This window comes from Podarcis cretensis (assembly GCF_951804945.1).
Source record: "Podarcis cretensis genome assembly, chromosome: 12".
In the NCBI taxonomy this organism is placed as follows: Eukaryota; Metazoa; Chordata; class Lepidosauria; order Squamata; family Lacertidae; genus Podarcis; species Podarcis cretensis.
Genome location: NC_137181.1, coordinates 44,784,387 through 44,810,207, shown reverse-complemented (window position 1 = coordinate 44,810,207; position 25,821 = coordinate 44,784,387). Strand labels below are relative to the sequence as shown.

At 44.5% G+C, this 25,821-nt stretch overlaps 1 protein-coding gene across 1 annotated transcript in view; it reads right to left on the bottom strand.

Annotated features, from left to right (window-relative positions):
- Window positions 1–212: 212 nt before the first annotated feature.
- The window catches only part of TGFBR2 (transforming growth factor beta receptor 2), a 71,021-nt gene continuing 45,412 nt past the window's right edge, over window positions 213–25,821 (bottom strand). Inside the window, exons 4-8 of the mRNA XM_079947380.1 lie at window positions 15,443–16,248; window positions 14,019–14,160; window positions 4,190–4,317; window positions 2,410–3,016; window positions 213–2,206 (exon numbers count right to left, since the gene is read on the bottom strand). Of these exons, the coding sequence (XP_079803506.1) occupies window positions 2,837–3,016; window positions 4,190–4,317; window positions 14,019–14,160; window positions 15,443–16,248 (1,256 nt within the window). The 3' untranslated portion in view covers window positions 213–2,206; window positions 2,410–2,836. The remainder of the gene's footprint in view (window positions 2,207–2,409; window positions 3,017–4,189; window positions 4,318–14,018; window positions 14,161–15,442; window positions 16,249–25,821) is intronic.

Below are 25,821 nucleotides of genomic sequence, written 5' to 3'. Positions count from 1 at the left end.
TCCTCTTAATCACAGAGGCTGTTATGTGCAGAACGGGTATGAAATGAACAGAACACAGAAAAGGGATACTAGTCTCTTCATTTGGACTGCTGGAGAGAAATCTGATGACCGAGTCCACCTGATGACCGCTCCTCCTCTGAAAAGAAACTTATAAAGGTTTTTTTTTAAAAAAAAAAAAACAGATAAGGGCCATTTAAAACAAAACCATAACCTCATTTAATCTAAAACATTTTATTTATACAAAAATACGGTAAGTGCTCGAGACGCTCGAATAAACAAGGTTATATACGTTCACATTCCTATTTTCATACAGTGAAAGCGTTCCGTGGAAGAATGGGGGAAAAAAATCCCTTTACATGTAAATAGTACAAAAGAAAGTTAAAAGAGTTGCCAGGAGCTACTGGGCGCTCTCTTAGTGTTTTCCGCTGCGTGACAAATATCAGGCACAACGCACACAGCGGAGACCCAGGGGCAAGTCTACGCTGCCAATTTAAACCAGTACTGAATCAGTTTGAGCCTTGTCTCGGCAAGTGACGTTCTGGGACAAACTTGCCTCTGAACCTGGGAACTAGCCTACAGCCATGAGGACCAGTAGGCTGTTCATAGCCTTTTATCTCATGTGTTTGTCTAACCTTCTTCTGAAACCATCTCAAAGTAAGCTTCCACCATTTTCAGTTCAGGAACTCTGGGAACTTACTCTAAGCCAGAGTTGTGGTTATGGAGGAAGGCCTGAAAGTTATGCCAGTTCTGAAACTAGTGGTTTAGATCTGTAAAGCAGGTGGCACCCTAACTTTCCGGTTTGTGGGGCAAAGCTCCTCCTCTTCCTTTCCTAGCGTAGCAGTTTTTCAGTGGGAAACCCCACTAGATGTCACTCGCCCCCACATCTGCTTAGGAATATGATCCCAGTATAAACCCGTCTTTCCAGTAGCTCCACAGTTCAGTACATAGCCTGTTGCTATTAAACCTCGACTCCGTTTTAATTATTGAGCTCCTGCCCCACTTAATGCTTAAATATTTCTTTAAAAATTAATATAAAAGCAGATGTAAAAAGCTTTTAAAAATAAATATTTCCCCCTATAAATTTATAATTCCTATGTGAATATACTTCTCTCTCCCCCCCCTCCCCAATTTCCCTATTATTGGATACACAATAGAGAGAAAAAAGAAATGTATCTGTGACCTGTATGATAAAAGCATTGCACTTGTAATACTTTTCTGGAGCAAATCCCTGTTAGAAAACAACATCGAGGCACAGAAGGTGCCTGAAGTCGACTGCGAAGGCCCTCAAAACCACGACACAATTTGAGCAGCTCCGATGATCTCGTATGAAAATACTGACGGTCAAAATTCCATCATTTAAAAATTCCTGGTGAGGCCAGCTCCAAAGCTAAATATTTTGGAAGACTAAAAGAATGTAAGTCATGCCTGTGGGGATCAGTTTAGGAATGTGCTCTTATTTGCCAGAGTTCTGGATGACTGCAGGCAAGGGTTGCTCACAATGGCGAGTTAAGGAGGACCGAAAGCGCTGCATGTCTCCAGAGCGGGGCAAATCTTTTTCCAAGGCATCGCAGACACCCAGACACTCGGGGAAAGGAGTCCACGTCCTGTTCCTCCTTTTGCGCCGGGCACGAAATCAAATGTGAACTTAAGGGCTCAAGGAACGAGACATGATGTTACCAATCCCAGAAAAGGAGGGAGGGAGGGGGAAGTCTACTTTGTGTCAGAAGGCACGGCAAATGCAAAACATCTGTTTCGATTATAATTGGGCCCTGCCTGATTTCAGAGAGCGAGGCTGGGGAGGGGTTGGGGAACCTGCCCTCTCCCCAAAGCAGGCTACTAACGGGAACGGCAAAGTTCAAAGAAAGGGACGGGCAGAGGACTTAATGGTCTTTCGCACAGGCATGAAGGTTGAGTGGGTGGGGACAACTTTCCAGATTCAAGGAGAAGGGTGGGGGAAGAGGAGGAGGAGGGGAAGAATCAGACCAGTAAGATCCACTGAATCAACGCATCATAAACATACAAGAACCAGCTGAACAACCATTGCATAGTTACATGTTAAAAGAGGCACTAATATGGTCCAAATTCTCCCCCCCCCCCCCAACTGCAGAAATATTGTTTTTAAGGCTCCGGTGGGATGAATAAGGCACTTTTTCTGCCAGCATAACAGCAGGCGTCTTGCATACGATTCCTGGTAGGATTTTCCTATCTATACCTAAGTTTCCTGGCAGTAGCACCTTAAAGACCAACTAAGTTAGTTCTTGGTATGAGCTTTCGTGTGCATGCACACTTCTTCAGATACCAAGCATGCACACGAAAGCTCATACCAAGAACTAACTTAGCTGGTCTTTAAGGTGCTACTGGAAGGAATTTTTTTATTTTGTTTTGACTATGGCAGACCAACACGGCTACTTATCTGTAAGTTTCCTGGAAGACTCTTTGCAGAGATTTGCTGAGTGTGTGTGTGTGTGTGTGTGTGTGTGTGTGTGTGTTTTTATATACATACATACCTCTCTCTCTCTCTCTACATACATAAAGTTGCTCTTTGATAGTTATCTACAGGCATCGATAAAGTGCAAACATTCTTGGCATTTTGTACAGTCTCATGTTCTCAGGAAGCAATGGCGTCGTTCCTCCTATGACACGGCGAAGGACGCCGCTTTGCCCTCTCTGGAGCTGCGGGATGGAGGGAGAGGCAGGAACCTCAGTGACACAGGAAGTGCATCCGAGATTAATCGCCTCTTCCTGTTCCACTCATGTGCACATGGAACACAAGAGCAGCTCCTCTCTCTTTCTCTCTCTCTTTGGTTTCGTGGAAGTTTTGTCTTGTAGCAGGCTGTTACTTGGCACTGTTCACAGAGCTCTCTTCGGGGATCTTTTCTTCCGAACTGCTTCTTCCGGAGAGCGTGTCCTGGTACTCAAAATCATTGAACCGCTCAGCTACGCACTGCGCAGTGAGACGCGCCTCAGGGTCGTGGTCCCAGCACTCGACAAGCGTCTCGCAAACCTTCTGGATGCCCTGAAATGCGCAGCAGAAACAGTGAACACATTTTAAAACACCTGTACGTCAAAGCACTCAGCTAACATAAGGCAACCAACTCGCAAGAGGTGAACATTTATGCAGAATCTCCTCACACAGTATTGGTGCTACTGCGCTGAAAGAAGGCTTAGTGATGCTTAAGAAATTACGGTGCACTAAACTTACACCATATGTAAGGCAATTATTCCAGAACGAGAATCCCACTGTTGGGGCCCTATCCTCTAATCAAAGGGTTAATCCCAGCCTCGTTAAGTCTGGATGTACTGCTGGCCTTAATGACACGAGCACTTGTATAGTTGCTTCCCTCTGGCTCAGACATATTAATTCATTAATAGGAACGGCAACGCTATCTGGCCTTTTATTTCAATGGAAGGGAAGATGTAGCAAAAAGCAAAAACCAAGAAAGAGAATGGTTCTTCCCTTGGTGATGTGATAAGCAACATTAGAACCGGGTTAGAATGAAATCTACTATCCTCTTTTCATGTGGTTTCTTTAAAAAAGAAGAAGAAAAAGCTTCACAACGTTCTGCATTAACTGCATAATTTAATGGTTGATGTTGACCAATGTCAACAGCACATCCAATATTGAAAATATTAATTTTCTTGGTAATTTTCATATTAAGGACATTCAAGCTAAGTTAAATATTAAAAGGATTAACTTGAAGACAGTAGTGCAGCAAATTTCATTCAGGAGGAGGAAGAGGAGGAGGAGGAGGAACGCTCTGTAAAATCCATTTTGGAATTTCATTTTATGAATAATGGGTGCGTACACAAAAATGCAACTGCGGAGGAAGAAGATGGATATGGAAGAGCTACTACAGCACACACAGAAAAGTCCTGTGGGTTTTGAAGCTTTGCAAAAAGTACCAAGAGTCTTAAGGGACAATAAGCAAATACCAAAGATCAATTCACAGTGTAATTTTGACATACCCAGTCACTAAACTGACTGGATACCCCTGGTTGCCGCAGGTTGCCTAAATATGCACTGCGTTTTAATGTAGTTAAGTAAAGCTCAATAAGAAAATGCAAAGTGGGAGGAGGGGATATCATCAGGAGACACAGAGCTGTTGCCGACAATCCTGTCACCCTTCAGTAGGATTGGAGCCACCAAATACAAGCCAATATGCCAGGCAAAAAGGACCTGCTCTCTTACCTGATGGTTGAGCCATGAGTTAGGAATCTCTGGCCGTCCCCTGTCCCTCAATACGTTATCCTTCATGCTTTCCACACAAGGATGCTCCCGTACTTTAGAACCAAACGGTGGCTCATAGTCTTTCACCTCTGTCAAGAGAAGGAAAGGAAAGAGACGACATTTAGACTTGAAGGCCAAGATTCTGGTGGAGCCAAGTTTTGTTCTCCTTCACATAAGTGGAATCTGACGACGTCTTATACTTTGTCGTTTGCCCAGCACCACACAAACACAGGATTGTAGCTCTCTATTTCCTCTAGTCCTATTTTCTTCACTTCCAAGATCTGCCTAGCTGCCTTTTAGTAAGGTAAAGGTAAAGGGACCCCTGACTGTTAAGTCCAGTCGCAGACGACTCTGCAGTTGTGCGCTCATCTCACTCTATAGGCCGAGGGAGCCAGTGTTTGTCCGCAGACAACTTCCGGGTCATGTGGCCAGCCTGACTGAGCCACTTCTGGCGAACCAGAGCAGCGCATGGAAACACCGTTTACCTTCCTGCCGGAGTGGTACCTATTTATCTACTTGCACTTTGACGTGCTTTCAAACTGCTAGGTTGGCAGGAGCAGGGACCGAGCAACGGGAGCTCACCCTGTCGTGGGGATTCGAACCGCCGACCTTCTGATCGGCAAGCCCTAGGCTCTGTGGTTTAGACCACAGCCCCACCCGCATCCCTTTTAGTAATATCTACCTAAAAGAGATCTATATGGACCTGGGCGGCTTCACCTCCAGTTCAAAACCGAGTTTGAAAAGTCAAAGATTCTGTCGATCAATATTTGAGCAAGGCACATCCAGGCCAGATAAGCAGCCAGGGATCAAGTCTTGTTTCTGTTTGCTGGGGGATGAGAATTGACTTTGGCAATGAGAAACAACAAATAAAACTAAAATCAGAAAACCAAACAAGCCAAGGCAAAAATCACAGGATCCTGACAAGATTTAAGTCCCAACTATCTCCATGTGCATGTATAACTAAGGCCCAGCTCAAAACGGGAGGTCTTGCAGTACTTCAGGTAAATGCTAAATCTGGGTATTTTTTTTTTTTTTTGAGATTTTGCCAAGAAGAAGGGGTCCCACAGCTGTGGAACAGATTGAGGACAAAGAGAGGGACTGGGGTGGCGGCATGTTTTAATTTTGTTATTCAGGGTGTTGTGTACTTCAAGTGGAAAAGTGCTATCATCAGATCTACTGTTATGTAAAAACTATGTTAACCACTCAAACATTCATCTGAAGAGGAGCAATTGCAGTTGATTTCCATATAATGTAGGAATTGTTGTGCTTTTTTTGTAATGTATGTAGAATTTACTCACAAGCTGAATTAATCTCTTGCACTGGAACCAAGAGATTCGTCTTTTCTGCTGCTTCCCCAACGCCACGCCCCACCCCAAGTAAGCACTGGGGGAAGCTGGGAAAACAATACTACTAATAATGCAAGTTTAAGAAATGTAGCTAAGCTGTAACGACAACCAAGTCTGAAACCCTGAAGTAATTTGAACTGGCCAAGTCACACTAGCCCTGCATTCAAAGTAACTAACATTATTGTGCTGGTTTTACTGGTTGCTAACACTTCTATTCCCATTTCATGTACCTTCTTGTGTTACAGAACTGTGGGTTTTGTTTTTAAATCAACTTATTACAGGTTGAGCTAAATTTTAAATGGTGGGGAAACAACTGTATTCCGATATACCGCTTCAAATTTTGTCAACACGAAACTCCTGCAATTTCCTGAGCTGGCGATGTTGCAAATGGATGTTTTACGGAGACGCTAACATGGAAATGAGCGAAAACTTCCGGTAGATTCCACTAGATTTCCAGAAGTGGCTTTTGCATCACACAAAAACGTGGACATGAACAGGTAAGGAGACATAAAGAAGATGGAATAAAGTGCTGCCTGAATGGAAAGTCTTTGCCTCCACAACTGAGCTACAGCCCTTCCTTAGCTACAGCTACAGCAATTATGACAAAACATACCTACAGCACATCAGTAGCATTAAGCACGACTACTGTAGCACATGAAAACACCCCACAAAACGTAGCCACAATGATAGCTTGGTTAGATAAGAAACCTATTTTGGGTCTGCTTTGTTTTCTCTAAGTAGCTAAATACTTTCCAGTCAACCAATAAACTGAAGTAAAATACTTAGGGGCCCTCAGACAAAGCGACTGTCCCATTCTGGCTTCTGTCAGAACTGGCACCTGTGATTTCTGCACCTTTGCATGAGAAAGTATAGATTGGGTTCTATTCCAATGGACACCGTACAGTCACCAAACACACAATTTGCTTCTGAGCACTGATAGCCTACATATATATCAGGCAGGCTGGGCGAGATAATTCTCCACTATCTATTTTTGACATGAAAGGATTCAGGACAGAACTGAAGCACAGACAAAAAACAGACACAAACCCTATTTCCTGGAGCCAGCCTAAGGAAGCAAGTGTGACTCAAAGCACAATAAAGGGCATTTTTAAAAGTGCCAAGCTTACTTCTGACAAAAGGGAGGAAGCTAATAACTTTGTTAAAACAACAACAACCACCCCTTGCATATGGTTGTTACTTCTGTGTAACGCCTATTCAGAAGTCAACAAGGCATATCTAACCGGGGGGGGGGGGGGGGGGAGAATTGGAGTTGATGCACTTAATTTTCTTTTACAGGAAGACAGTTTGTTTTAAAAGCATCACGTTTCAGAAATATAATTGGAATTGTGGAAATACAGTGGTCATGCTTCCTCTCAAGTCTTCTCCATAATTTTAATTAAGTGTTGAAACTAAAATTTACATACATTGGCTTTTTCTTCTTTTGTCATTTCCACAAAGGTTTGCTGTGTGTATTCCTGATTAAAAGCACACGAATCTCAAGTTATGGTAGACAATACAGGCTGGTAGCTCCCTCTTCTCCACAGAAATCTGACCCAATGCTTCATACAGGCAATAACAAACTGACCACAGATTTATGCTCCAACACCAGAAGCTTTTAAAATGAAGTGCAGAACTAGTGCTTTTCAAAAATATTGAGCCTCAAAACTCCAGAGCTCTTTCCCGCAATCAGCTGTGTACCATTTTTCTGTACATTTACGCTTTAACCAAAAGCAGTGTTTCAGTCAAGCCAGCAAATCTTTCAGGCAGTGCACAATTACTTAGAGCAGCTCAAGGAACAGAGGCCATTTTGAAAGGTATTTTCCAGATTATTCCCTGGTAACCTTGCTGATTCTGACTGATGTCATATGCTGGCAACAAAGGACTTGAAAATAAGCAGCTCTTAGAGGGCCTGTCAGATCACTTAACTCTCCCCGTGCTTTTCTTTCTCACAGTATCCATGTCGGCTGCAAGGGCAAAATGCTTGGATGGAAATTATATTTCTCACAAAGCGTAACATCTGGTACACAGCTGTTGTGCTGACTGAAATGCCAAGCTAAAAGGGTAGTGGAGCAGTTCGAACTTTTCCCCAAAGCAGAGTTGCTGAGTTTCTAAATATGACTTCTAAATTATATGCCGGCAAAACATCAAGCAAACTGTACCCGTTTCCCACACTTCAGCTCCTCAGCAAGTAACAGAGGGGCCTTCTTCTTAGGCTGATTCTTCACCTTCAGCGACACTGCTATTTATAGTGTCAGCATACAGATTAAACGCCATGTGTGTTTTCTGTTTAAAGTCAACACTAGGTATGGAGGGCTGGGACACTCCAAAAACTGCATTCGGCAAAATCTTCACTTTGCCACCCAGGCTTTGCAAAGAAAAGAAATGTACCTGCACCATTTCACAATTTCATTCCCAGCCCAGATACAGAACCCCTTTGTTGTATGGGGTTTAACGCACCATCTAAAAAGTAATACTGCTTCACTAACCAAGCACATTGCTTTTTCTTTCTTCTCCCACAAAAATCCACCTCCCTGCCTTTTATGAACACTCCCAAGGGTCAGTTTACGGATTTGCCGGGTAAGGGGATAGGATTAGGCCAGGTGCAAGGGTCTGAGTCATTGCAGGGGAAAGTGTCAAGTGTCCTGGGTTAGCAAGCTTAATGGCTGCGGTGACAAAATGGAGGCCAGTGGAGGATGCATGGCTCAACTGGGTGAACGTATTTGGAATCCAAGATGCTATTGGGATTACACTTGTATTATGAGACCAGACCACACTTGGAATACTGCGTCCAATTCTGGGCACCACAATTTAAGAAGGATGTTTACAAGCTGGAAGGTGTGCAGAGGAGGGCAACCAAGATGATAAAGCATCTGGAAACCAAGCCTTATGAGGAGCGGTTGAAGGAGCTGGGTATGTTTAGCCTGGAAAAAACTGAGAGGAGATACGATAACCATCTTCTAGTATCTCAAGGGTTGTCACATGAAAGAGGGTTATTACTGCTAGATGTGGAGCTTCAGCCCGTCTACGATACCAAACTGTACTCACCAACAATCAGCTTGGGGGAGAACATGTTTGGGGGAGAAATTAATGGCACAGCCATGGGCAGTCATGTGGCTCAACAGACGCCAACACATTCATAGCTGACTTGCAAAACTTTCTCAGCTTCTGTCCCTAACAAGCCTCCTATGTCTAAGGTACATAGATGGCATTGTTATCACCTGAATTTGTGGACAAGAGACACTGGATCAGTTCCACCAGGACTTCAATAACTTTCATCCCATCGTAAACCTGAGCCTAGACCAGTCCATGCAAAAGGTTCACTTTCTGGAAGCCATCTGACCACAATGTGTATTTACAGTGGTGCCTCGCAAGACGAAAAGAATCTGTTCCGCGAGTCTCTTCGTCTTGCGGTTTTTTCGTCTTGCGAAGCAAGCCCATTAGCGGCTTAGCGGATCAGCTGATAAGCGGCTTAGCGGCTCAGCTGATAAGCGGCTTAGCGGCTCAGTTGATAAGCAGGTTAGCGGATCAGCTGATAAGCGGCTTAGCGGATCAGCTGATAAGCGGCTTAGCGGATCAGCTGATAAGCGGCTTAGCGGCTTAGCGGCTTAGAAAAAGGGGGGGAGGGGAAAAAACCCGCAGGAACTCGCAAGACATTTTCGTCTTGCGAAGCAAGCCCATAGGAAATTCACTTTGCGAAGCACCTCCAAAACGGAAAACCCTTTCGTCTAGTGGGTTTTCCGTCTTGCGGGGCACCACTGTATGTGCTTCCAGCTTCTACCCAGAACACACCACAAAATCCATTGCCTATAAGTCAATCCTTGAAACACAACTGTATCCGTTGAGACTTACAACTTAGGAATTTAAAACAGAGGCTCACAACTTGGAGAACTTAAGACAGAACCCCATCTTAAGAATTTGTGTCAGATGCTCCTCAGGCTACAATATCAACCCAACGAAGTGCCATAGCAGAACAAAGGGCAGAACAGCACTGAGGAATAATGTACTAAAGAACAGAAGAACAAGAAGAGAAAATGATAGAATGCTACTTGCTGCCATTTATAGCTCCCAGCTGAAACCACTCCAACCATCAATGATCCACAGCCCACATTGGACAATGATGCTTCCCTCTCTCACTGGCCTTGAATGGTAGGGCTTGCTCCTTCTTATAGAACACCCCCTGCCAAAATAAACAACAATCCCAAACCCTAACACAACTACTCACTAGCAACAACAGGCCCTCCATAACAGAGGTTTGGACACAGGGCCCAGCCCTCTGTGGCAGATTCAGATGACAACTCTGTTCCCATGTCTACTATGGCAACACCATACCTTTTTTTATTATTTCAGGGCCTAACAATTTAATCTGCAACATCTGGGCTTCAGTCACCTGTTCCTCTTCTAGGTGTGATATACGCCATTATCCACCAGCAATGCCCTTTTGCATTCTACACAAGACAAGGAAGGCTGTCTCTATGCAAGAATACATAAATGAGTACAAATCTGCCATCAGAAATAGCAATACACTGGTACCTCCAGTTGCAAACGGGATCCGTTCCGGAGCTCTGGTCGCATCCCGAGGAATTTGCAATCGGACCTGCCACTTCTGCGCATGCATGCGGCGTGGTTTAGTGCTTTTGCACATGCGCACGCAGTGGAACCCAGAAAAATACTCTGGGTTTGCCATGTATGTATCCCAAAGGATGCATCACCAGAGGTGAAGAGAACTAGAGGTACCACTGTAGTCCAAATCCCATGGGGAAACACTTCAACCTCACAAGAAGCTATTGACTTGGTTCACACATCAGAAGAAGCTAAACGATGGCTTGCCAGGACCATGTGAATGTCCTGGCTCCTGGAGAAGGGCTAACACATACTTTGCTCCTCCCCAGTCTTTTTAACTTGAACCTGTAACTAAGCCAAGACTGGCTTTGCATGTTGTCTGAGCAACAGATCTTGGTTAAGTTGTCTCTCTTCCTTAACTGTGTTAGAAACTGAAATATGAAAGCTGGGAGCTAAATGGCACCTTAAACAGAGGTTATGGGCGCAACAACAGAATGTCTAGGGGTGCTTTTTTTATAACAAGAATGCAAAGCTGAAAATGAACGAACTGCAGCTAAAATATTATGTTTGTTTTTCACATGGTCTAAGTCCTTCCCCTGCCCACCCCTCTAATATTCGTAAGCGAGTCTCTTCTCCAGTCTCTGAGTAGCTGGAAGTAGGGAGGCAGAAAAAGGTCCCTCTTTCCTTCCACTCTGCTGTTTTAATCCGAAATCTTAGGCTCAGTACTGCGCCCAGAGCTCAATAACTGCTGGCGCCAATGAAATTCCCTGTCACAAAATGAGCCTAGAACAATGGGAGTTTCGAACACTGTTCCTTAGCCATGATCTGTAGCCAAGAAGAAACTCTGGCTTGGTGTCATGGGTAAGCACAGTGACTTTAGCATTGCCTTCCTGGGGTAAAGGAATTTCAAAGGGAAACTGCAACATGCTTAAATTACAATACAAGAGGTTTGACGCTCTCTCTTGTGGACTGAACCAAGGCAAAGGATTTTTAACACATTATGTGTAATCATTGGCTTATCAATGCCAGGATGCCTGTGTTAACAACTGTTTTGTGAATTACCACAGATAATTAGGTACGTATGACTGTCTGTAGCTTTCGGCATTTTGTTTCCCTCTGACCTCATTGTTAACGTTCCCCTCCCTCCCGCCGGTTTCCTCAAGCCATGCGTACGCATTCCTGTAACTCAAGGATAACACACATGCTTTAGAGGAAGTGGACTATAATCTCGAAAGTTTATGCCATAATAAATGTGCCAAAAAAGGAGCCACAAGGCACTTCATAGCTTTTGCTGCAAGAGACTAACTATGCCATCCTTCTAGGGAAATACATTTTCTACAAACATTATAGTCTAGAAGAGATGCATTTCCTGAGAGTCTGCCACGTAAACTGTTCCATACATATATCCCATCAAAAAAGTGAACGGTCGGTCTATTTATACCTGCATACTTTCCTGTCTTACTGCAGGTGCATAACGTTTCACAGTTTGTATGCTTACAGTTGTTATAATTTTATATTGTTACTATTCTACCATTACAGTTAAGGTGTTGTTACTAGAATAGAGGGATGCGGGTGGCGCTGTGGGTTAAACCACAGAGCCTAGGGCTTGCCGATCAGAAGGTCGGCGGTTCGAATCCCCGCCACAGGGTGAGCTCCCGTTGTTTGGTCCCTGCTCCTGAAAACCTAGCAGTTTGAAAGCATGTCAAAGTGCAAGTAGATAAATAGGTACCGCTTCAGCGGGAAGGTAAACGGTGTTTCTGGGCACTGCTCTGGTTAGCCAGAAGCAGTTTAGTCATGCTGGCCACATGACCCAGAAGCTGTACACTGGCTCCCTCAGCCAATAAAGCAAGATGAGTGCCGTAACCACAGAGTCATCCGCGACTGGACCTAATGGTCAGGGGTCCCTTTACCTTTACTAGAATAGAGTGCCCTATATCGCTTGGGACCCAAGTACCTAAAAACAGCATGTCTCCCAATAGCATCCATCTCAGGTCTTGTGATTGGCAGGGGAAGCTCTGTTGGTGGTGTCTCTGGGTGGCTATCGACCAATAGACATGGACCAATGACAGTGGCTTCTTAGTGGTAGCTCCCTGTTTGTGAAATGCCTTCCCTGGTGAAGTGTGCTTGCCTCCCTTCATCATTACAGAGCAGAAGAAATTTAAACACATTTCTGCCTACCCAGGCATTTCCACTACATTTTTAATTGCTTTATTTTAACTTTTTTGAGGGTTTGCTGCCCTGAGCATCTCTGGGAGGAATACATGTAATAAAAATAAATACATAAGATTGCAGGGAACGGCCACACTTTGCACCTTTTCGGGGAAATCCACACTGCTTTATCTCATTTAGCAAAGCTGCCCTAGTTTTATTTCTCGTATGGGTATAATATCGATCATCATAATAGCTTATTTTGGCTGGCTGGCAAGGTTATTTTATCAGGAACGTGCAATTCCGTGATTATTAATTCCCCAGCACTGCCCCGTTTGGCACAGGTATTGCACTCTCGTTTGCTGCAACGTGATGTCTTATCATCTAAAAATGAATCCTTTTTAATGTTTTTTTTTAACGTTTTTCTCTTTTTTTAGGAGGGAAATTTATAAGGGACTTAGATAAAGTAGCACACACTTCCCCACCCCCCAATCTTTCCTGGCAAAAGCCCGATTATTTTAATTTCAGGCAGCTCTGCAACTTCCTGAGTGGAGCACTGCTGGGAGAGTGCTTTTCTTTCCCTAGGCATTATTCCAGAGTCCTCAAACAGAAACAGGAAGCGTCATCAGGCATCAACAAGGATGAAAGAGTCTTCCTCAACAAACAGAACATCCATGCCATAAAAGGAGCATTCTGTAGAATGCTGCAAGCCCAAACGCTAAGGAAGGAAAGTAATAATAATGATGATGAAAAGTATCTTACCAGCTTTTCTGTTTCCTCATGAAACAAAAACAAAACACAAAGCAGCAGCAGCAGTAGTGGCGAAGGTCAAACCAGAAACTTAGAACTGACCTTTGGAAGACCTAAAAGTGTGTCTCCGTCTGAAGAATTTTAAAACCTACCTTCCTCCCAGCCTTGTCAGCATGGAACACCTGTGCTCAGAGACCTGTACAGGTTGCCGATTTGCAACTGAGCTGAGTTCAGAGTGCGACTAACAGCATATACAGCCCTCAGCAGCTTGGAACCAGTTGGCTTGTGAAACAGTCTGATTTCATAATAATAATACAGCCGTACTTTTGAAGTCGAAATGAATCTCTTCTGGAAGTCCATTCGTCTTCCAAAACATTCGGAAACCAAATTGTTCGTTCTGATTGGCTGCAGGAAGCTCCTGCAGCCAATCAGAAGCCATGCCGGATGTTCGGCTTCCAAAGAACGTTCGCAAACTGGAACAGTCACTTCCGGGTTTCGATCGTTTGGGAGCAAAAACGTTAGAGAACTAGGCTGTTCGAAAACCAAGGTATGACTGTAATGATAATGATAATTATTATATTTCTACCCCACCCATCTGGCTGGGCAGCTTACTGGTTCAGCAGTTTTAAGAAATCTTTATATATATATATATATATATATATAAAACACACACTTTGGAATCTCTGCCTATTGATACTCTTTTCAGTGCTTCCTAAAAACATTTAGGTTTTAAGAAGTGGTGCTCAGTGGTTCTAGAAATGGTTTCGAATACGAATACAGATCTAGCCCAGGAAGCTGTATGACAGATCACCTGTGTGAATCACACACTACTACTCCAGGCTTCTTGAAAGAAAAGAGAAGGGCTCATGTTAAGTAAATTAATAGTATTTTGGGGGTGGGGTGGGGAGGATTCCTACAACCTTTAAAGCTAAGTAGCATGTAAACACATAAAAATACAACTCCACAAAGGAGCACATGAAACAAACCTCCAACGCTGTTGCAGCGAGATGTCATTTCCCACAGAACCAAAGCCATGGAATATACGTCAGTTTGTTTGAAGGACTCGACGTTATCCAAGTTCATTCTGGATTCCAGGACTTCGGGAGCCATGTACCTTGCTGTGCCAACCTGTTAGCATTCACAAAATGGTTAAAAAATTATTTTTGATGGAGTAACCCGTTTGACTGTACACGTTGAGCTTTCTGTGCTTGTTTTTTTATTATTAAAACCTGCGATCGCAAGGTTTAACCACTACCCTTAATGATATTTCAACGTCTTGTAAGCACGAGTAGTTGACAGACATTCATAAATGGAAAACAAGAGTAAGGAGTAAAGAGTCACATTTTGTGGACGCTATTAGGGTACGGAGCAAAACCTATCCCTGCATCCTGAAAATTGAGATTTTGCTGACAAAGATCATGCGCTGCAGGGGGTTGGACTAAATGGCCCCTGGGGTTCCTTCAACTCTATGAATCCATGCAGGGGAGAAGGATGTGTGTCCCTTGCAATAATTAATTGTACAAACCCTCCCCTCCAAACACATTCAAGCCATCACAGTACAGTGGTACCTTGTTATTATTAATTATTATTAGTAGTAGTATTAAATTTTATTTATACCCCGCCCTCCCCAGGCTCAGGGCAGCTAACACCGGTATAAAAACAATTGATTGAAATACAACTTAAAAACAAAATTAAAATACAACATTAAAATGCAGCCTGATTTCAGTAGGAACTCAAATCAAAAACTTTTTTGGGGATGAAAACGTCAAGTCTTCACCAAGGCCAACTATCCAGACTGGTCCTACGTGGGCCAGAAAAAAGCCAGGGAAGTCCCCAAATAGGAGTTCCATCACAGAAGGAAAAAGGAAGAGGGGGAGGGGAACAATTTGATTCCAAGCCAAAGGCCAGGCGGAACAACTCTGTCTTACAGGCCCTGCAGAAAGAAATCAGACCCCACAGGGCCCTGGTCTCATGCGACAGAGCGTTCCACCAGGCCGGAGCCAGTGTTGAAAAGGCCCTGGGCTCTGGTTGAGGCTAATGTGACTTCCTTAGGGCCTGGGACCTCTAGGGTGTTACTATTTATAGACCTTAAGGTCCTCCGTGGGGCATACCGGTTCGACTTCCAAAACGTTTGGGAACCAAATTGCAGCTTCTGATTGGCTGCAGGAAGCTCCTGAAGCCAATTGAAAGCCGCAGAAGTCGCGTCGGACATTCGGGTTCCAAAGAACGTCCGAAAACCAGAACAATCACTTCCGGTTTCCGATCGTTCAGGAGCCAAAACATCAAGACTCCCAAGCCATTTGAAAACCAAGGTACGACTGTAGTGGACATTTTTGCCAAGCCCTGTTTTAAATCCTCCAGCTTTGGCTCTTGCCTTGCTCCTCCCCTCTGCCCCTGTCGTACAGCTCACCTGCCCACTGTTTGCCAGGTCATCTACGGAGAGGGTGGGATCCAGCCGCAGCGACAGCCCAAAGTCACAGAGGCAGCAGGTCAAATCGTTCTTCACCAGGATATTGGAGCTCTTGAGGTCTCTGTGGACAATGGGCGTCTTGGGTCGGCCGCAAGGTGTGTGATCGCTGTGAAGATGGGCGATCCCTCGGGCCAAAGACCCGCCCAGCTTCCAGAGGTCCTCCCAGCTAATGATGTGCTTTATAAGGTACTCCTGCAAATTCCCCCTTGCGTGGAAGGCAGTGATCAGCCAGTACTGTTTGCCTACATCCGTCTTGCGCTCCTCGGCCGTGAGGAACTGCAGGATATTTTCGTGCTTCAGGTTTATGTCAGAGAATATGTCTTTCTCTGTCTTCCAGGAGACGTACTCTTCGTAGGAGAAGATCTTGACCGCCACGGTTTCAAACTGCTCCGATGTGTTCTGTTTCAGTTTAGCCTTGTAGACTTCAGCAAAGCGCCCTTTCCCCACCAGGGTGTCCAGCTCAATGGGCAGGAGCTCAGTATTGTGGTTGATGTTATTGGCGCAAGTGGAGCTGATGTCAGAGCAGTCGTCGTCCAGCATGATGGCGCAAACATCGCTGCAGTCTTTATGCTTCCTGGACTTCACGTTCTTCTCCCATGCCTTGTTCAGCTTCCTCCTCCTCTGGATACGGTAGCAGTAAAAGATAAGGATCACGGCTTTGGCAATCACCAGCAGTGGGACGAGGCTTATCAGCGCAACTTTGGAAATCACACTGACCACGTCTTCGTCTGGTATTTCAGTGATATCTGGTAGAAAGAGATAAATAATATTGCTGAAGCGTTGATAAAAGATGCTATGGCAATAGAGGCATTTTACTGTTAGTTAATACTGTAGTTCACTTTAACCTACTACCAGAATCAGCGAAAACTTCGCAATTCTAGAAACCCCAAAGGGGGTAAAACGTCTGTTTCTCAGGCATCATTCAACGGTGCCACTCAAATCCCACTGAATACATACCAAATGGGGTCCTTTGTACATACAGTGGCAAAAAACAAACAAACCACCAGTTCAGGCAATACTGTTGTTACTTTTTCTCCTCTATTTGGGTAAAAATAGATTTGGGCAAAACAAGGTAAAGGTAAAGGGACCCCTGACCATTAGGTCCAGTCGTGACTAACTCTGGGGTTGCGGCGCTCATCTCGCTTTATTGGCCAAGGGAGCCAGCGTACAGCTTCTGGGTCATGTGGCCAGCATGACTAAGCCGCTTCTGGCGAACCAGAGCAGCGCATGGAAACGCCATTTACCTTCCCACCAGAGTGGTACCTATTTATCTACTTGCACTTTGATGAGCTTTCGAACTGCTAGGTTGGCAGGAGCAGGGACTGAACAACAGGAGCTCACCCCGTCACGGGGATTCAAACCGCCAACCTTCTGATCAGCAAGTCCTAGGCTCTGTGGTTTAACCCGCAGCGCCACCCGCATCCCGGACAAAACAAAGGGAAAGGGCAAGTTTTGCTTACTTGAGCATTTTGTGTGCTTACATTTATATGCAGAATGTGGGTCTGGACCATTTTCTCACTGCCGCAAGACTGGCGAAAAGTGATTCTAGCCAGAACCTGTACAGAGATTGTAATTCCTTGTCGCTATCGGTATGTGACAGTATTTAGAAAAAGAGGAAGCTGTCACAGAAAGACTTTGTTTCATAAGCCCCTTGTTAAAAAATAACAATAAAAAGCTGTAAGAAGTTTAGTCTAGACTAAAGGATGTGTCATCATTATTGTTATGACCAAGTTAGTTTAGCAAGCAAGATGTATACTTTGGAGATTATGGCGCGTGTGTGTTTGTGTGCATGCAAAACTCTCTCTCAACAGCTGAAAATCTAGTCTGAGTAAGAGGCACAATGGAACTTTCAACCACAGTGGAATGAGCAGCTTGTGTCATCACATACTTGCGTTTTCTATCCAGCAATTCAGTTCGCAGCAGAAATTTCAACTATTTTGAGGGTGGGGGAGCCAAAATGCTTAGGGGAATACCACAGAGGCATTTGACTATTTTATTTTACTGTATTAAAATATTAAACATTTTTTCCCCAGTAAACTAAAATGTAATCAAGAGAGGAGATGCTGAAACAAATGAACACATGCATAAATGAGAATAAAAGCTTTTTTAAAAAATAATAATAATAATAACAAGTCAGCAGTTTCCTACAAAATGACACAAGGAAGTGAAATTTTTTTAATGAAGATTCAAACTAGGGCTGAACTACATGTTACATGTTTTAAAAAACAACCCATAGCCTGGCACACACCCTTTTTTTTGTACAAGAAAAACTGCTTGGAGAACGGTTATTAGAAGCAAAAAAAGGAAATGGAGTGTTTAACACCCCCTCTTGCTGGAATTGTCTGAAATTAAAGAAAGATTTGCAGTCCCTGGGATGATGGGTTCAGCATAGACAAACACTTACTGGGGGTTTTCCTGGGTTATTTAATGTCACCCAAAATGTATGACTACTCCACATTTAGTGGCCTAGCGAAAATATTCAAACGCTTTAAATGGGGTCTCAGATGGAAAGCTTCATTCATCTCAACTAGGCTTCACAGGATTTCAGCATGCCAGCTGCTGGATAACTGCCCACTCGGGCTTTTATGAACCACTTTCATGGCATTTGCCAAGCAGCAGATGCACCACAATACACACTTAGCTTGTTGCATGTAGCCCAGGAACTGTTTTGTCCTCTAGGCTGAATTCTGGACATCACATTGGGATTGTGGGAGAGAAGGGGCATTTGTTGCCAGCTCTGGGTACTCCCATTGCCCCATGATGACTGACCCTGCTTCTTTGCACAGAATAATACACCGGAATTTGCCACTAATGCATCATTTTCAGCAGCGAGTCACAAAACAAGCAAAGTCCAGATTCATCTCTAAATGGCTCCTGTGAATATCTGTCACTTTAAGAGAAGAAAGATATCATACAGGAAGTGAGGACTAGAGGTGGAAAAGTGACAGAAAGCAGCAAGCAAAGAGAAAGAGAGAAAACTACAGTAGTTTGTGACTGAAGCAACTAAGCAGTTTTCTTGAGCAACAGAAGAACATCACACCTGTCCTGCTTTGAAGATCTTCAGGGCTACTTGATTAATGATGTATTGCCTTGGCGGTGGCCTTTTAAAAAGGAAGTTATTGGCTCTAAGCCAGCTTTTAAGTCTGCTGGTTGACTGGTTTACATACATACAGTGGTAAGGTAAAGGTAAAGGTACCCCTACCCGTACGGGCCAGTCTTGCCAGACTCTAGGGTTGTGCGCTCATCTCACTTTATAGGCCGGGAGCCAGCGCTGTCCGCAGACACTTCCAGGTCACGTGGCCAGCGTGACAAGCTGCATCTGGTGAGCCAGCGCAGCACACCGAACGCCGTTTACCTTCCCGCTGGTAAGCGGTCCCTATTTATCTACTTGCACCCAGAGGTGCTTTCGAACTGCTAGGTTGGCAGGCGCTGGGACTGAATGACGGGAGCGCACCCCGCCGCGGGGATTCAATCCGCCGACCATGTGATTGGCAAGTCCTAGGCGCTGAGGTTTTACCCACAGCGCCACCCTCGTCCCCATACAGTGGTACCTCAGGTTAATTACTTAATTCATTCCGGAGGTCCGTACTTAACCTGAAACTGTTCTTAACCTGAAGCACCACTTTAGCTAATGGGGCCTCCCACTGCTGCCGCACTGCCAGAGCACGATTTCTGTTCTCATCCTGAAGCAAAGCTCTTAACCTGAGGTAATATTTCTGGGTTAGCGGAGTCTGTAACCTGAAGCGTATGTAGCCCGAAGCATATGTAACCCGAGGTACCACTGTACAAGCATAATTTTATTTGTATGATGCCATTCCATGGTTAAAACCATGCTCAAGGTGGCTTTCAACGTGGAAAAAAATTACACAAAGATGCAAACGTAACAAAAGTAGTCATAAAAAATAAATAAATGGAACATTGAAAAGTACACAAACAAATAAAACCATTTCCACATGAATCTAAAACAAAGGTCTAAAACAAAGATACAAAGATTTAGGACCACAAATTTAGCAACAAAATCCCTAAAGAAAACCCAAGAGTCTGTTCAGCAGCCTCAGCTTTTGTAGCTAGAGTCAGTCAGGACCCCTCCCTCCCAGGCCAGGTGGGAAAAGGCCTGCAACGCAGGGAGCAAGTCTTCCAGGGCTCAAACCCTTGATTTAGGACACAGGAGGGGAAGCTCTCAGCCCCGGGTCTAACCAGGCATCTGACTTTGTCATTTGGGGCAAGCCACACCACCCAGTGCCAGATTTATATATAAGCTAAACAAGCTATAGCTTAGGTCCCCACTCTCTTGGGGTCCCCACAAAAAAATTAAAGGAAAAAAACTAAGATAAGTTCAACAATTACTTTGATAAAATACCGTATTTTTCGCCCTATAGGACGCACTTTTCCCCCTCCAAAAATGAAGGGGAAATCTGGGTGCATCCTATGGGGCGAATGCAGGCTTTCGCTGAAGCTTGGAGGAAGACATCCGCAGCGTGGGGAGCCCTGTGGGAGTTCCCCGCAGGGCTCCCCACGCTGCGGATAGCAGCCTGCCGCCCGGCGCGAAGAGCACCCTGAAGAAGAGCGCCCCTCGCGCCGGGCAGACATCCGCAGCGTGGGGAGCCCTGCCGGAGTTCACCGCAGGGCTCCCCACAAGCTTGGGGGACAGCAGGGAGGCGCAGCGCCGCCATCCCGCTGTTCCTCAACCTGGTTCGGTTTCCCCGACCTGGTTTTGGGGGGGAAATTAGGGGAAAATTTTTTCCTTTATTTCCCCCCCAAAAAACTAGGAGCATCCTATGGGACGAAAAATACGGTACGTATTTTGTTATGTGCAAATGGCTTTAGATATCTATTAGGTCCATAAATTACCATATATTCAACACAAAAAACAGCAACAATTTGTTGTTGACAAAGGACAGCTGGGCATATAAAGGGCCCCATTACCTTCAGTAGCTTAGGGCATGGGTAGGCAAACTAAGGCCCGGGGACCAGATCTGGCCCAATCGCCTTCTAAATCCGGCCCACGGACGGTCCGGGAATCACCGTGTTTTTACATGAGTAGAATGTGTGTTTTTCCTTAAAATGCCTCTCTGGGTTATTTGTGGGGCATAGGAATTCATTCATTTCCGCCCCCCGCCCCCCCCAAAAAATATATATAGTCCATCCCCCCACAAGGTCTGAGAGACAGTGGACTGGCCCCCTGCTGAAAAAGTTTGCTGACCCCTGGCTTAGGGCCTCATCAAACCTAAATCCAGCCCTGACACCACCTGTCGGTTATCTAACACCAGGCACAAGAATCTGGTATCTTCAATCTAAGCACTAATTGTCAAAATCAGAGATCTCTCGTCTTCGTTTTTAGCATTAAGAACCCCAGTGCTACACTCAGAGAGGCTTATCTTGGATACAAGTCTCAGCTGCTGGCTTTTACTGAAAAACCACAGGCAGGCTGAAATCGGAATCATCTGTCAAAAATGGCCCACAGAGGGTGGGTTAGTACTAGATCTGGCCTTTTGGCTGAAAAAGACTCCCTAGCCGTAATTTAGGATATGGAGTTAGATGCAGACTTTGGCCGCAATCCTAAATCCACGTATATGGGACTTTCTTCACTGAATTCAACAGGTGGCAGCCTTATTCATACACAAAGTAGACTCATTGAAATCAAAGGGACTTGAGTTTATGCTTCTGTTCACTTCGCCACTTTCCCCCAAGAAAACCCATGGTTTAGCGCTGAACAGGAAGAAACAGAAATCAGATTCTCTGCCGATAGCTATTTGTTCCGATTTAGTACTAAAGAGCGAGTTTTCTAGGGGAAAGCAGTGGGGGTAAAACTGCCCAGACCAGAGCCTAGAAAGCACGGGACAAGCAGAAAACGGTTCGGATCCATGCTTTGAAAGAACAAGACAAGCAGAAGTGTGGATAAGCTCAGAGTCTAATGAAGTATGGCGGAATCTGGATCAAAGCCATTGTTTCTAATGAACAGTTGCTGGGAATCCCAAGCACAGCGGAATGATGAGGAGTACGTGCCACATACTCTATATTATTTTACTTTATTTACACTTCAAAGCTGGTAGATTACAGAGAAACATCTTGCCTCTGCCGGAGCAGAGAAAGCATCCTCTCTCCTCTGAAGCACGGAGAGAAACACTGTGTGAACAGTGAAAAACAGGAAACCAGTGTACGTCACATCCAGTCTCCTTTCCCGTGAGAAACTCCAACAGCAATTGACTGTGGAATGTAAACACCTGTCTCGTGACAAGCACTTTCGCTGCACAGTGAAGAGAGCAGAAACCAACATCCTCCCCCTTTCTGTGAACATCACTGGGCAGCGTGTTCGTACAATATCAGTACAAACCCAACTTCTGCACATAGGTACAGTGTTGATCCCTTGATACAATCTTGGACAATACATCAGCAGGAATTTCATTACCTGGCATATAGGACACCGTTATGAGTCCCTTCTGAATACGTTCCCTAGCATGTTGCAACTTCAATTGCAAGTGCTTCGTGCTTTGCTTACAACCTTCAGAATTCAGCAAAGCCAAACATGCTTTGTTGTCCTGGTAAACCTGGATTGGACATTTGACAGGAATTTTCATGTCTTTGCACAATTGTAACAACCATTCACAATCTTTGAGTGAGTAAGACAGTGCATTCAGTTCAGCTTCACAAGTACTTAAGCTAACTGTTGTTTGCTTCTTGCATGACCAATCAAATAGACCCTGATTGTACATGTAGCAAACTCCAGACGTGCTTTTCCTGTCTGTAGTGTCACTTCCAAAACTTGCATCTGCAAATATCTCAAGACCACCAGACTTCTGATTGTTAAATCTCAGTCTGTAATGCATAGTGCCTTTCAAATACCGCGCTATGCGTATCAGAGCTTTCCAATCCTTAACACTAGGATTGTTGACTTGTCTGCTTAGCAAATTACAGCTAACAGCAATGTCTGGTCTTGAACATCTGGCAATGAAGTTTAGCTTGCCTAGCACACTTCTGTACAGTGTAGTGTCAGAAAATGCTTCTTCAGTGTCATCTACCTGATAACCTGTTGTCATCGGTGTGTCTACAGGGTTAGCATCCATCAGGTTTAGTCTGCTTAACACATCAGCAATTTTCCGTGACTGGTGTACTAGAATGTTACCATCTTGATCTCTCTCTATTTCCAGAGATAGGTAATTGTTTACCTCACCAAGATCTTTCATGTCAAAGTGCTTTTTCAGTTGAGCTAGGGCGTTATTGTACATTGTGACATCCTTCCAAAAGAATAAAAGATCATCAACATAAAACAAACAATACAGTTTCTTTTGCCCCTCCTCTTTGACAAATACACATGGATCAGCTTTCCCTTGCTTAAAACCTAGAGAAAACAATACTTCAGTGAGTTTTGTGGGCAAACATCGTGCACTTTGTTTGAGACCATAAAGGGACTTCTTCAGAGCACAAACATATCCCTGTTTTACCTGTACGCCATCAGGTGGAAGCATATAAAGAGATTCACCTAGAGATCCGTACAGAAAAGCTGTATTCACATCATGGTGACTAATGTGTAGATTCTCCTCTGCAGCTAGCTTGAGCATAAGTCTAATGCTCTCATACCTCACTGTGGGTGAGTAGGTCTCGTGATAGTCTTCACCTGGTACCTGTGCAAAACCTCTGGCTACCAATCTGGCTTTGTGTCTGACTATCTTGCCATTTTGATCAGTCTTCGCTTTGAAGACCCATTTGCTTCCAAGCAGTTTCATTCCTGGAACTACTGGAACAAGTTCCCATGTTTTGTTCCTTTCCAAGGAATCAAGCTCAGCCTTCATGGCATTTAACCATGGCTCAGCTTCCTTTGAATCCAAATCCTGGATTTCTTGGAAACTTGAAGGTTCAAATACCTTCTTGGCGCTTTTAACAGCTGTTACTGCTATCTTAGCAAACTCATCAGCAAATCTCTTTGGAGGTCTGCCTTTTGTTGCTCTTTGTGACCTGCGAATTAGCCTTAAGTCTTCAACACTCTCCTCTTCCTTCTTAGGAGAAAAGTGACCTATTGTGAACAATGGTTCTTCCAATTCCTGATCAGAGCTTTCAGAGGGTCGCATAGAGGCTTTCGCACTCTTGAAATCCTCTGAATCACCCGATTCAGTTTCAGACTCAGAATCAGAACCTTCATCAGTGGGTGTGGGTTGTTGCGGTTGCTTTTGACTATCCTCAGTCTCATCACTTACATCAGGATAACATTGGAAAATTCCCACATTCTCCCCCCACTTGGCATTGTACTCAACACTTCTTGTGAGCTTAATTGTCTTAGAGTCAGTCATCATTATTCTGTAAGAACCTTTCTGATAACCTAGAAAGATACCATGCAAACCACGCTTGTCTAACTTGGAGTTTTGTGGTGAGTGAACCCACATGTCAGAACCAAATGTATGGCTTCTTGCCAAACATCTTCTCATAGGGGGTACAACCAATCGCTGAAGATAACCTGTGATTATAACTGTAAACAAAACACGAGAGAGATTCGGCCCAATAACTCTCTGGAAGATTGGCATCATGCAGCAAGGTTTTTAACCCTTGAAGCAATGTTTGATTTGCCCTCTCGCAAAGTCCATTCTGCCATGGCGAGCGAGGACTAGACAAATCATGTTGAATTCCTTTCTCAGTCAGAAAAGCTTCAAACTGCTGAGAAGTGAATTCCCCCCCACGATCAGTGAAAAGAATTTTTATCTTCTTACCATGCACATTTTCCAACCAAGCACAGAATTCCTTGATCCTTGGAAAAGCCTCTGATTTCTGCTTGAGATTGTACACATAAATATACCTGGAAAATGCATCAATGAGAACCATGAAGTACCTATTTCCACCCAAAGAGGGCGCTAGTGGTCCAACCAAATCAGCATGAACAATTTGGTATGGTTCTGTAGCTTGCCTACTAGACACCTTACCTTTCGCAGCCATTTTCACCTTGTTTGCTGCGCATGCCTTGCACTTCATGTGGTACCTGCAGGGTTTAATAGTCATACCTTCAACCAAGGCAGGCATTTTAGATACTGCCTCAAAATTCAAATGACCAAATTTTCGATGAAAATCATGAATACATTCTGCATGCAAACTTTTGTTAGTACCTGCAATGCAACAAGTTTCATCCTGCACAACATCATCATAATACAAAACATACAAACGATCAACATATTCAGCATGCAATACATAATCATTTTTCTTTGTGATGATGCACCTTTTGTTCTTAAAGGAAACGTCAATTTTCCGCTCATTCAGCTGTCCAACGCTGAGCAGATTATGTTTGGCATCTGGTACGTAAAGCACATCCTGTATCGATAAGTCCAAACTGTGAAGAACAACAGTTCCGTAGCCTTTACTGGGGATTGTGTGGTCATCCGCCTGGTGAACTGCACCTTCCTGCGGTGTAAAAGACATGAACAGTCGCTTATCGTTGCACATGTGATGGGTTGCAGCCGAATCAACAACGAAGAAAGATCTAGACGTCTTCTGGACCTTTGCAACCTTTGGAGTGAAGCGTGAGACCATTGCCTTGTGCTGCGTTGTCCTGGACACCGGACCTTTGCCTTTGCTCTGGCCTTTTCCACACGATGAGCTTCCGCTGCGCTGCTCTGTCTTGGCCCTGGGATATCTGCATTCCCTTTTCATATGGCTTAGACGTCCACACGAGTAGCATTTCACTGCCTTCAAAGCTTTGGCGCCATCTGGTGGTTCCACTGCACTCTGGGATGACGGCTGTGAAGACTCCCCCTTACCCATGCAGCTATCACCCTGGCGGTCTGCTTTTTTCTGAATCATGGCAGTATCACAAGCTACTCTGAGCTGAGCATGTGGCTGATTGGCATCAGATTCCCCATTTGCATCAGCCAGCCTTCTGCAGCTAGCCATCATGACTCTGGCATTAGCCTTCTGCATCATCTCTGCTGCATTAAATCAAGCTGCTTTATACAAGCTGTGTCTGTGCTGCTTCAAACCTCAATCCAAAGGCAAATTCAAAAGTGCTTTCTCTTTGCTGCCTTAAATCAAGCTGCGTCACTGTTTTCTGCAGCTGCTTTATTCCAAAAGCACTTTGAAAAGTTACTTTCAGTTTCCCCCAGCATAGGAGATTGTTCCTTTGAGCCTTTGCCTGTGCCCAGCAAAATGGCCATAAAAGTTCAGAGTCCAGCCATAAAGCCATTAATTAGAAGCTGGCAGGCTGCCCGGAGCATGAGCACATACCTCATCAATCATCTTGACGGCAGATACCGTCCGATCCGTCCCTCTGCATTCCGATCCTTTTGCCGGCATTCAGATGACTGCGTCTTTCTTCTGGGCCCATAACCAGAATGTTGAATTTG